General features: G+C 39.7%; 1 protein-coding gene across 9 annotated transcripts in view; it reads right to left on the bottom strand.

The window, feature by feature from the left end:
- The window catches only part of ranbp2 (RAN binding protein 2), a 69,337-nt gene that overhangs the window by 24,104 nt on the left and 32,339 nt on the right, over nt 1-12,894 (bottom strand). For 3 of the 9 annotated variants that reach the window (XM_056755088.1, XM_056755087.1, XM_056755086.1), the window contains exons 1-7: nt 7,494-7,685; nt 6,219-6,286; nt 6,005-6,116; nt 5,415-5,567; nt 5,103-5,333; nt 4,743-4,885; nt 4,276-4,468 (exon numbers count right to left, since the gene is read on the bottom strand). The exons of 5 other annotated variants lie outside the window; for them this stretch is intronic. In XM_056755088.1, the coding sequence (XP_056611066.1) occupies nt 4,276-4,468; nt 4,743-4,885; nt 5,103-5,333; nt 5,415-5,567; nt 6,005-6,116; nt 6,219-6,286; nt 7,494-7,565 (972 nt within the window). In that variant the 5' untranslated portion in view covers nt 7,566-7,685. Of the gene's footprint in view, nt 1-4,275; nt 4,469-4,742; nt 4,886-5,102; nt 5,334-5,414; nt 5,568-6,004; nt 6,117-6,218; nt 6,287-7,493; nt 7,686-8,179; nt 8,686-12,894 lie in introns of those variants that run through there. One more of the 9 variants, XM_056755085.1, reaches the window with a different exon arrangement.

Below are 12,894 nucleotides of genomic sequence, written 5' to 3' on the forward strand. Positions count from 1 at the left end.
GTTAAAGGCCCCATTTTCCCCCTGTTTTCAAAGCTTTGATTGTGTTTAACAATGTATGTTCATGTTTCTAGTTAAAAAAAAAACGTTATATTTAACATATTTCAAATCTATCGTCCACCGCTGTCTGACTTCTCACTTAACGAAACGCTCTGATTGGTAAAGCTGACCAGGTCTGTCGTGATTGGTTCCCCGCTCATGGGCGCCTTAAAGGGGTGGAAGGTTAGGACGATTCTAAGGGCCCAGGCTGATTTAGGGCCCAGAAGAGCAGACCCCCTTTTTATTTTCCTATTTATTTTCTCTTTTTTATACATACATTAAATGTGCTAGGGCCCCTCGTGCACTTGATGTGTATTTTGTCCGTTTTGACCATAGATTTAATATTTAAAAAACAAATAATGTATTTACTGTTTCAGTCACACCCCTCCCTCCCACAATGGTTCATTCCACCTGCGCTGTCCGAGCTACGATCACTAGTGTAGCGTCTTTTGCTTATTGGACTTGTTATGATGCAGCGCAGACAGTGACACACGCAGACATGTCACATCAAAAGTCAGGGCATCAAAAACAGAAAGAAAAGACGGAAAGAGAAGACAGAGAACGCCAAAGTTGACAGTATGTCACACAGTTTTTCAAAAAGAAAGGTAGCTTGCCCTATTCCTGTATTCCAAAACTTATTTTTTTTGCTACATGACCAGCTTTTATCTAGCTAGCTTAGTAGAATAATTACGGAATTATGATTTACATCCAACAATAATAACATCTCTGCGGTCTCTGGGACGGGTTATCATGTCTAGTAGACACAGATTCAGCGGCTGCTTCACACCCACGTCCTCCTTCACCCACGTCCCCCGTCCCGTCTCAGCCGAGCAAGGTGAGCCTGAGCGCGAAACGTCGCGAAGATTGAAGCCTCTAAACACGTCTTATCTACGGTGTTCGCCACATGATGATAACTTTGCAAAACAAAAAGTAATCTACATGCTTCAAAAATTACAAAATCAGTTTGCCGTGTCGTGTGTTCTGTGAAGAGACAGTGCTGCTGCTGCTGCTGCTACGATCGATGCTGTCAAACTTGACGTTCTTAAAATGAATAAAATGCCCCAGAAAAAAATAATACAAAATTGAATAAAACGTGTCTGTAGTAACCATTGGCTATAAGGAGTTTACAAAATATATATTTAAATTTTTCATATTAAGGAAACTAAATAGGCCAATAAAAATAATATGGTGTGTGTGTGTGCGTGCGTGCGTGCCTGCGTGACTTATACAAATGCAGAGTCAGCTTTATTGTCTGCACCTCGTTTTATTCCTGGACTGATTTAATTACGGGTTAGTTCTACTGTAGCTGATGTTTCTTTATTGAGCAGTTTGACCCAGCTAAAGCTTGTTCATGTAAAGTATATGTCAATATGTGTACATATGTGTATCTGTTGTGCTTGCAATTGCGATAATAAATGTTCTCCCTTTTATGTACACAAGTACATATTTCTATATTTTTTTCTTGTTTTTGTAGGCTTTGTACTCATTTTGTGTACTCAACACTGACATTTTAACTAAGCAATGTGCTAAGTATCTTTTTTTTTTAAGTATACAGGGCATGTTTATTGGGTTAAATAGAGGGCACAGAAATTTTGGTTTCCCTAGGGCCCAGAATTTCTGGCGGCACCCCTGTCCCCGCTTAGAGTGTGTTAAGATGTCCCACCCAGACCATATCAGCGAGTTCCGCTCCTCAATCTGTTGTGATTGGTCTGTTCCCCTCTCAGTGCACGTGAATTCATAAGCTTTGGCATTTAGCAATAAACAGTAACAATGGTGTCAAATTCACTTCATCAGTTAAAAACATGCGGATCCATCGATGTGTTACAGCGGTCTGCTAGTGCATACGCAAACGTCAATCTTTGTTAGAGATCGCGTTTTTCTACTATGGTGAGGGAAATGACACCGGACTGAATGGCGTCAGACCGGTTATCACTAATAACAGAGTTGGATATCGAAACAAGCAGATTGACCAGGAGACATTTGAAAGCAGGACTTCAAAGGACGTTTCATAGAAGGTCTTTAGACAGAGGTATACGCACACACACAATATCAGTGTGTTACACAGGACAGCCGATGTTAAAGTCATGAAGCTGATATTTGACCGTTGATTATCTTAGAATGTGTGTAGCTGAATTCTTATGACCAACTGTAGGATTGTGACGAAAGTGGAAGTAGTTTAGCGTGTAGCTCAGTCAAATGTTTACGGTCTCTGATAAACGAACACTACTCCAGCGGCGGATCCTCTCCTCTGAGGAAGGCCTCACCCCTTTTTTGGAGTATTCCTTTGGGCGGAGGTAATTTAAAGCAATAGGAATAGTGACATCATGTACCCGGGAGGAAGAGGGCTGTAGTCCGATCCAGCCGTTCTCTGTAGTCCTTGAAAAGCAAATTCTGCACTGAACTTTGAGCTGTATCATTTTGCAGGTATTATTTATGCTCTAACAGCAACATTACACACTAACTAAAGGTTGAAAAATTGGATCGTGGGGAATGCGTCCATTAAACATAGTCATCCACAGTTAAAAGTCTTGCACTGCGAGCCCAAAACTGACCACTTATCCAATTTAAATCCAAACATGCATTTGATGTTATTGTATTTAGTTTCACAACGCTTTTCCAGATCATATGATGGGTATGAAATTATGTGAGACAGATATGAGCTGTCACTCAAACTATCCTCCTCTCTAGCCCTCTTTGTTTTCTTTTTCATTTGTTAGACCTGACCATTATTTTGATAAATAATCATATCACAGGGTAGTCAAAAGTAAACTATTTCCATCCCTTATCTTAAATAACAGTTCTTGTTTTCACCACATACAAGAACTTGTGTATTGTTCTGGTTTCACCTCTCACCAGTCTAAATCACTAAATCATTTATAGGCAGTTTACTACACATTGTCATATAAATAAACTGTAAATGTATCTAGACTAAATCTTACTTACTGTTCTTGCTAAATGGCCGAAGCACAATCACCTGCGGAGGTGTTTTAAGTTTTAATACTGACTGGATTCAGAAAGTGAATTTTTTGGGTTCCCCTACAATGAAAATTCTGTCATCATTTAATTCCCTCTCAGATTGTTCCAAACCTGTGAAGATGTCTTTGTTCTGATGAACACAGGACGATATTAGAAGGAATGAGATCTCATCCCCCATTGACCCCTATAGATTTATTTACCCGGAAATGAGGGGTGTGATCTGTTTGGTTATGGACATTCTTCCAAATATCTTCCTGTGTGTAGGGCCGAGCAGGTGTTGAACAACATGAATGTGAGTGAACGGTGACAGAATTGATCTTTTTCAGTGTTTGACAGACAGTTGTTTGAACTGTTCATTTGGTCACAAATTGGACATTTGCAGACGTAGGGCTGTGTGATTTGGAGAAAAGACAGATGCATTTCATTTTTTTCCCCATCACATCCCATCGCAGCTTCTTCCGATAAGCAAATCGCAATGTCTCACATCGCGATTGGATTTCGATTAATCGTACCGCCCTAACGTGCTGTTTGTAAATCACATCTGTTAGAACACTGCAGAAGACACGTTTACACAGAAAGAAATTTGATTTTTAAAATTGATGAAATGTTTTTTTGTGGTTGATGTCAGCTTCATGTCTGTAATTCGTTCGAGCCCAATTCAGCGGTTGTTCCGGTATTAATATATTTTCTGAATGCGGTGGATTGCTTGTGATTATTATATGCCAGGAAGAGTGACAGGGCACAGACAGGCATGTTCTGCATATAACATCACAGTTCTGCCAGAGCGTTTTGAAAACATAAGGAGCAGTCTGTCCCCTAGTACTTTCACATCATACGCCCATCGCCCCGCACAACACCGTATGAGGTCAAAACACATCTACGTTTGGAGATACACAGCATGCACAGGCTCGCCAGTCATCTAAAGCACTCAGAAATCACATTCAATGATCCAATAAAGCTTTGGTGGGGCAAAATATTGTTTTCTGATGTACCGAAGGCTATGACACAGTGTAGGAGAGAGCCACGGACAGCCCGATGCCATCGCTTTCTCCTCCAGCGTATACAACATAAGCACATAACAAGATGTGCGTTTGAACTATCATTCAACTTGATTCTTTATTATGATAACCTTTGCTGTGTAAAGAACCCGTTAGTTTATGGATGTGTTGTACTTTGTCAATCAACGATAGCCAAAAACTATAGGACCCTTCATTCACCATTGATAGAAATAGCAGAAAATCTTGTGATGTAGTTATGGGGTACCTGATAAGCGATGAGATAACACAGCGCTGCTAAATCCAGCACGTTTCTCCACTGCTGTTGGTCACGAGCGGTCTTCATCAGCAGATGTCCGGCGTACAGGTACAGGTGACCTCTCATCTCTGTGAACACCTCGGACAGATCGTCCGCTGTGTTTCTGGCTGTATTCTTTAGAGACTGCATCACACGATCAAAACTGCAAACACAAAAGACCAAGAACATGTCAAGAGATCTTTTTTAAAGGTTGGACGATGTGGGCAAGCATTTGACGGTTGGTGGTGTTTTCAAAGTGATTGTCAGTTTGTTTTGGGCTCTATCTAGTGTCAAGACAGCACAGGGTTCAGATAAAACACGCACTGAATGTTGACTGAAGTAAATCTAATACTACACCCACACAGTTCAAACAGCACTACAGTTGTGTAATTGTGTTGTGTTGTGTTGATGAGCAGCAGAAGAGAAGAGAAACTCACGTGAAGAGAACATCAGTGCTCTCCTGACAGCTGTTCATCTTCAGTGTGAGTCTCAAGAGACCACAGTGTGACAGTAAAAGATCTTTCTGAATCTTACGAGACGTCAGCTCATTATTCAACATGCTCGGCTGCCGGAGATAATCCTGTAAGAGACATCAGAGCCATTACAGCGCTGCACAGTGACAGATTTCTCCTTCCTTCTTTTGGATGACTCACTGATATAACCCATCCACTCAACACCATCAATAACAGCGTCTGAGAGCCAGATCTTTCATATCCAGTCAAGATGTGTGTTTTGTGTCTTTCATGTTAATCATGGTTTCATAGGGATTTTAATATGAACACATATCCATCGCTCACCTGAAGAGTCTCCACTTTGACCTTATACCAGTCCAGACTGTCTCGGAGCGCTGCGCTATTCTCCACAGCGAGACAGTGTTTGACAAAGTCATCATAGCGTCCGTCTGACCTGTACAGCTGAATTAATCTGCTGTTAATGTAAACATCGTCAGGACGAAGCTTGAGTTCAGATTCCAGCAGCTCATACAGCTGAGCAAAACCGATCTGTCCCCGAGCGCTCAGAAGTTTCTCCTGAAATAAACAAGCACAGACATCAGGTGGGATGTGAAAGACTGCGGTGGGTTGAAACTACAGTTGGATTACTGCACTAACCCTCAGTTTAAAAACACCCGGGTGACCCGGCAGCAGCCTGGAAGCCTTCTCTACCCAGAACTCCACTCGACTGTCATGAAGAGGCTTACTACACAGCAACTCGGCCACTTTCAGAACCAGATCTTTCTGGGCTGGATTCAGATCCACTGAACGCTAAAACACACATCACACATACAACATTCAAGCAAACGACCTTCAGAAACATTTTGTGTCATGGTGGAAGTGCAGAATGTAAATGGGTTGGTATTGTTGTAGTTTCATGCCGAAAAACAAAACGGTACAGAAAAATGTGATGTCCTGTAAAATATTTATATGAGATGTACAATATCAGATAAAATCCATGTATTGGTTATCTGAGTTTCACAGTCATGAGAGTTTACATTGACTGGATTATTGGTTTGGAAATGATGAAAGGACAAAATCTGATTATAAATGTAAATACAGTGAGGCAGATCCATGTGTGAATTTTAGTTTTTTAAAGTTCTCTTGTTTTAAAACAAATGTGTGCAGTGTGTTTATTGGCACACAAATGAGACTTTGCCAGGGACACAGTTTACATGTATTTAAATATGTAAATAATATTCAGGTACCTTGTAACATCCCACGGCCTTGTCAATTTCACCATCACTTTCAAATAGTTGACCAAGAAACTTGTGTGCTTTAGGATCCTTTGGTTGAATTGTTAAATAATCTGAAACATGTCTGTGTGTGTCAGAGAAAGAGAGAGACGGGGTTAAAAACTCCTTCAGAAACATCTGATAAAAAATACCTAAAATACATTTCACAAAGAGCAAAAGAATTTACCTTCTGGCAAGTTCATACTCTTTAGCTTCAAAGTATAACTTTGCAAACAAAAATCCTTTAACCGGCTTCTGCAAGAAACAAAAAAGAAGTTTGAGCAAAATTTTCATCACGATTACATAATATTAGTAAAATAGAAAGGAACTCTTCTCTCTCATTCCCTTCAGGTCCGTTCACGCAGTAAATAACATGAAGCCAGCACACACTTTTATAACCCTGACTTATTAACATTAACAATTATTATGCATTTGTTTAGTTGTTTTTTAATGCCACATCAGCAAACTTATGATGATACAAGGAAACTTCACAAGCAAAGATCTGGGGTTGTGCAATGAATCAAAAGTCCAGAATAGAAAGTTTGTTTACATCATATATGTCTGTGTACTGTACATATTGTTTTTGTATTTACAAACACATTAACGCACACATATAGATATAGTTATAGTGACCTGTTTGTCAGGTATGGTGACCCATATCCAAAATGTGACCTCTGCTTTTAACCCATCCAGTGAGTAGTGAACACATGTCCACCCGGAGCAGTGGGCAGATATCACTGCAGCACCCGGAGAGCAAGTAGAGGTGAGATGACTTGATCAAGAGCACTGAGAATCAAACCTGCATCCATCTGGTCACGAGTTCGACTCTCTAACCATTAGCCCACGACTGACCCTTGTATACATTTAGGAATATTTTTCTTCGATATATATAATAAAACTAACTCTCCTTTTAAAGTACGAAATTAATATCCACAGTGGAAAGACTAATATTACGTAAACACAAACTTTTATTCTGGAAGCGATTCAAATCATTAAATAACTATGGTAAATACAATGTAAGAAAAAATTAATTATACACAGAGTAAAAAAATGATATTTATAAAGTTCTTTATTTTAATAAACAATGATTAAAAGTGTGCACATGTCGCACGTGACAACATTTCTCCGCCTCATGTCCGCAACTTCTAGTGACTTAAGGTTAGTGATCAAAAAGTTGGAATCAAAACACAAAGTTCCCAATAAAGAATATGTGACAGAAATAAGAATATAAAGAAGAGACTGAGAGTCCGGAAAGACAGTAAATACATTTCTGTCCTCGTGTTTGAAAACACTTTTTTGGCGAGTTTCAGGGGCTCTGTGCAGAAAGCAGTCAAATGTTTTTGTTGTTGTTATTAACTTGTGTAAGTGAACACTTTTGTCAGACTGAACACGAGTTGTGTGTTTGTGTGATGTGAGCCTTCAACAGCAGGCCTGTGTGTGCTGCTTTACCGGCTCTTCTTACCTCTTTCTGTGCGGGAGAAGCGCTGTAAACGGATGAAATATAGCGCTCCACATCTGCTTTACTCCTCCTCATAGCTACAGTCCGAACTCCGGCGAATGATCTCTCGATCTGAATTCGGATCAATTAAACACATCAAAAGATCTAATAACAGCACTGAACTAGCTTGAACAGCTTCTCGAACTAGCTTGACAGAATGGCGGGATAACTTCTTCAGCTGTCATAGCGCCACCCACTGGACCGGAGTGAAACATGCATTTATAAACGTTAACAAGTTCAGATATTCGTGTTTTTATCTGTGTATGTTTTGACTACAGTTCATTTATTTTCTGTTACACACTCATCACGTTATAAACAGAATCCTGTTTGAAGATGTCATTTTTAAACAAGAAATGATTTAAAGCAGATGTTGTGGTTAGTGCGATATTTAATTATCTTTAAAGAAACAGAGAATTATTATAGTATTGCTGTTGCTGGCATATTTATTCCACGTGCCACAGGCTTCTACACATTACTCTGTGTCTTCTTGTCAACTGCACTCACTTTATACAAAACCATTACTGATGCCTAGTGGTCAAAATAAATAATATCAATACATCCTACTCATTACAATAAGAACATCAATTTTCTACTATTGTAATCTGTTGTTTCTATGCCAACATGTTTTTGTATGTTCTACGGGTTTCTACCTTTTATGTTCATGCGCTTTTTAAATCTTCCTTTCGGCTGTTACTCACACATCAGCAGTTACACAAGCAAACTTTAGGACAGGTCTGTCTACATATCCTAAATTCTTGATAGATTTGTAAGTATGTCATAAATCAAAACTTCTGTTGACGTCTGTGGCCTAAACTAGTTAAAAGTGACAAAAGCAGAACCGATAAAAGTCGTCGAAGGCTGATCATCTTCTGAATATCTCATAAAATGACTCTTCTGTGAAGATCAGAACAGAATTGCTGGTCCTCTGTTGACTTGTCCCCGTCATATGTCCCCTGAATCAGTTGCGAGCGTTACTGAAAACGTTGCACTTTACAAATAAAAATGTAAATTATTACGACGCAGCTAGTTGTGTCGCGCAGTTAAACGGTCCCTGATCCGGCCAGCAGGTGTCACTGTTTCCACAAACGTCATTTATTCAAGAGCTCATGAATTATAACATTTAGTCATTTAGCAGACGCTTTTATCCAAAGCGACTTACAAGTGGGGTAGATAATGGAAGCAATTAGGACAGCATAAGTACAACAAAAGCATAAGTGCAATCAAAAAGAAGACTAGTCTCATATAACCTAACACAGTATACGGAACCATTCATACTTTTTTTTTTTTTAAGAGTAGAGAAGAAAAGAGTCAGAACAGATCAGTCAGATGTTGGCGGAAGAGATGTGTTTTCAGGTGTTTCTTAAAGATGGCTACAGAATCTGCAGATCTTGTAGCAGTGGGCAGATCATTCCACATAGGTGGAACAGATCCGGAGAAGGTGCGCGAGAGAGATTTTTTACCTTTATGGGATGGCACCACAAGACCTCGTTCGTTTGCAGAGCGTAAGGATCTGGCGGGTACATATCTCTGCATTAACGATTTAAGATAAGGTGGTGCCGAACCAGTAGTGGTCTTGTAGGCCAGGAGCAGAGTCTTGAATTTGATGCGAGCGACTACGGGAAGCCAATGTAGCTTAATGAATAGAGGAGTGATGTGTGCTCTCTTTGGTTCATTAAAGATAACTCTTGCCACAGCATTCTGGATCATCTGTAGAGGTTTACTTGTGCAAGCTGGAATATAATAACACATATATATAACACAGCTGAACCGCTAAATGAACTGTGTTACTTATCTCTAGATTCTAAGCTTAATATTTGTTGACTGTTTACAGCGTGGCTTTATAATTGTATAGTCTAATCAATGACTTATTATCCCAATCGATATGTAGGCCTTTGTCAAAGAGTACATTGGGTATTACCTGCGCTTCGTTATGTGAACACGCCTCATGACTGACCTGTATAAGTTACACAGATGTTTGGGCCACAGGTGCGGATGTTCCTCAGCTTTCTATTATCATCAATGATCTGCCCAACAACAGAGATCTGTACATTCACAGGGTTGGTCGATCGGGGCGTTATGGCATCAACTTTGTGAAGAATGACATCCATGTCCTGTGAGATATTGAGCTCGAGCAGTAGCGCACTTCTCTCCACACAGATCCATGAAATGCCCACGAACATTACTGATCTGATCTGAGATGTTGAATTACACTTTTTATTTTCATTTCGTCTGTTCCATGCGCTTCTTTGTCACAGTCACAAAAATAAAAGACCTGTTTAAACAAGAGGTTGTTAACATGGCTGTATTTCAGAGGCGTCGCTATGCCACTTGGCTTTAGAAACTCTAAAGTATTAGCTGAGCCCCCTAAAAAAGTATTTGAGAGTATTTATTTAATCTGAAGAGAATTCGAGATCGCTTTAGAGCTCTTATTATGAAAACGTCGGCAGGCTGCGTTATTTCGCGCATTCTTCAGTTCACAGCGGAACAGAGTGACGTGAAGGTCACGAGCAGAAGATAAAAGTGTGTGTGTGTTAACATGACATCTCCATCTTTGCCATTCTTTGTTATAAATGCAGTTTACATAATATGACGCGGGAGCGACACAAGACCTTAACACATCCACTGTAAAGAGTTTGTCAACGTTCACCCCTATCACACTGTTAACTAGTTGCAGCTCTCACACTGTTTACTAGTTGCAGCTCTCACACTGTTTACTAGTTGCAGCTCTCACACTGTTAACTAGTTGCAGCTCTCATACTGTTAAGTAGTTGCAGCTCTCACACTGTTAACTAGTTGCAGCTCTCACACTGTTTACTAGTTGCAGCTCTCACACTGTTAACTAGTTGCAGCTCTCACACTGTTAACTAGTTGCAGCTCTCACACTGTTAACTAGTTGCAGCTCTCACACTGTTAACTAGTTGCAGCTCTCACACTGTTTACTAGTTGCAGCTCTCACACTGTTTACTAGTTGCAGCTCTCACACTGTTAACTAGTTGCAGCTCTCATACTGTTAAGTAGTTGCAGCTCTCACACTGTTAACTAGTTGCAGCTCTCACACTGTTTACTAGTTGCAGCTCTCACACTGTTAACTAGTTGCAGCTCTCACACTGTTAACTAGTTGCAGCTCTCACACTGTTAACTAGTTGCAGCTCTCACACTGTTTACTAGTTGCAGCTCTCACACTGTTAACTAGTTGCAGCTCTCACACTGTTTACTAGTTGCAGCTCTCACACTGTTAACTAGTTGCAGCTCTCACACAGCTCTCACACTGTTTACTAGTTGCAGCTCTCACACTGTTAACTAGTTGCAGCTCTCACACTGTTAACTAGTTGCAGCTCTCACACTGTTAACTAGTTGCAGCTCTCACACTGTTAACTAGTTGCAGCTCTCACACTGTTAACTAGTTGCAGCTCTCACACTGTTTACTAGTTGCAGCTCTCACACTGTTAACTAGTTGCAGCTCTCACACTGTTAACTAGTTGCAGCTCTCACACTGTTAACTAGTTGCAGCTCTCACACTGTTAACTAGTTGCAGCTCTCACACTGTTAACTAGTTGCAGCTCTCACACTGTTAACTAGTTGCAGCTCTCACACTGTTAACTAGTTGTTTACCTGCAGCGGAATGAAAGCACTTCTGCACATTGACAGCGTACTTCAGAACACAATCATGAAGATATTGTAGCTCAGAGAAATGTGTCATTCATGATAAGTGCGCTTTAAAGTGTACCTAGAAGCGCTTTGTCGTTTTTCAGACGCTTCAGTGTTTCTATATATTAATTTCAAACATATTGTGGATATGAAAGATGAACACGAGGTCATGCACAGGAGTGACAGCGCTCGTGCTTATCAGAAATTCTTCTTCTACTAAATTATGACTCAGTTGACATTTATTATATGGATTTATGGCTGTTGTCACTTTGAATGATAAATGCTGCAGATTTATCGATCAATGTGTCATGCATTTTGAAAACAATAAGTTGTCTTAATTCAGCGAATTCTTTCTTAATTCTTTATTTGAGTAATGTATACAGTATGTGGTGCTTAGAGAGTGCCTATGTATATATATATATATATATATATAGATCTCCTCATACTGTACTGCTGTACTGCAGCATGAATGTTTAGTCTGATGATTGAAATAAAATGCTTCTCGTCACCATCTGAACCCGATAAGGGAGATGATTCCAGAACCAGTGCTTTATTCAGTTAGTCAGTCAGTGTTTCTATGGGTTTAGCTGTAATGTGAGTGTTTTACTGTGGATTCTGTTTCAGGGTTGAATACAAACACAGGTCTATAGCTCTAGAGAAAGAAAGAGGTGAAGATGAAGGGCTTGTGGAGATTTGAGCACCCACCGTCGGAAACATAAATCACCATCTACATATGTTACACATGACTGTTCTAACAGACTGACACTGTACACAACCCAAACACGGCACATTTTACTGAGCAAAAGCTCTGTTCATGAAAACAATATCTGGAGTGTTGCTATTAAAAAACAACAGAACACACGAGCGAAACAAATGTGAAGAGGACTGTTAACAGAGGAGTGAAAGTGTTGAGACAGAGCGAGTGTTACAAACAGATGGGGATTTTCTTTCTCTTGTCCTTTGAGTCTCGTTCACGCTTGGCCAAGCGTCTCTTCATCTCCTCGGGCACTCGCTCATTGAGTGGTGAGGGAGTTCTTCATTTGTTGGACCTTCAGATGAAGAAAGAGCAACATTATCATTCATTTGAGACCTCAGCCTGTAACACTGTTGAATTTGAATAAAAAAAAATATCTTCAGATGTCAGTAAAAATACATAAAAACTGAACATTCTGTCATCGTTTGCTCTCCCTCAGGTTGTTTCACACCTGTCTAAATGTCTTTGTTCTGATGAACACAGAAATATATTTGGAAGAATGTCAGCCATTTTCAGTTCTGATTTCATCATCCACTACCATAATAGGAAAAAAGATAGATTTTTTTTGTTCTGTTAAACACATAATGAGATATTATTTTGAAGAGTTTGGAAAACAAACAATTGAATTTATTGAATTCTTCCTACTATGGCAGTCAATGATGTCCCAGAAATCTCAGTTGCTAACATTCTTCCAAATATCTTTCTCTGTGTTTGTGCAGGTTTGGAGCAACTTCAGGATGAGTAACTCATGAAAGAATTTTCATTTGTGGGTGAACTAACCTGAACTAATAACAGCTATTGAATAAATAATGACAAAAACATTGACTGACGGACATTTCTTACAATCTAAAAACATGAAAACAACATTTTGTGTTCAGTTGAGGATAAAACACAAACTTTAGGTGTTTCTAAGCATTTTGGGCATAAAGATGTAAGTTATTGAGAGATTTTTCAGGATTTTAA

Source organism: Triplophysa dalaica, chromosome 8 (genome assembly GCF_015846415.1).
Source record: "Triplophysa dalaica isolate WHDGS20190420 chromosome 8, ASM1584641v1, whole genome shotgun sequence".
Lineage (NCBI taxonomy): Eukaryota > Metazoa > Chordata > Actinopteri > Cypriniformes > Nemacheilidae > Triplophysa > Triplophysa dalaica.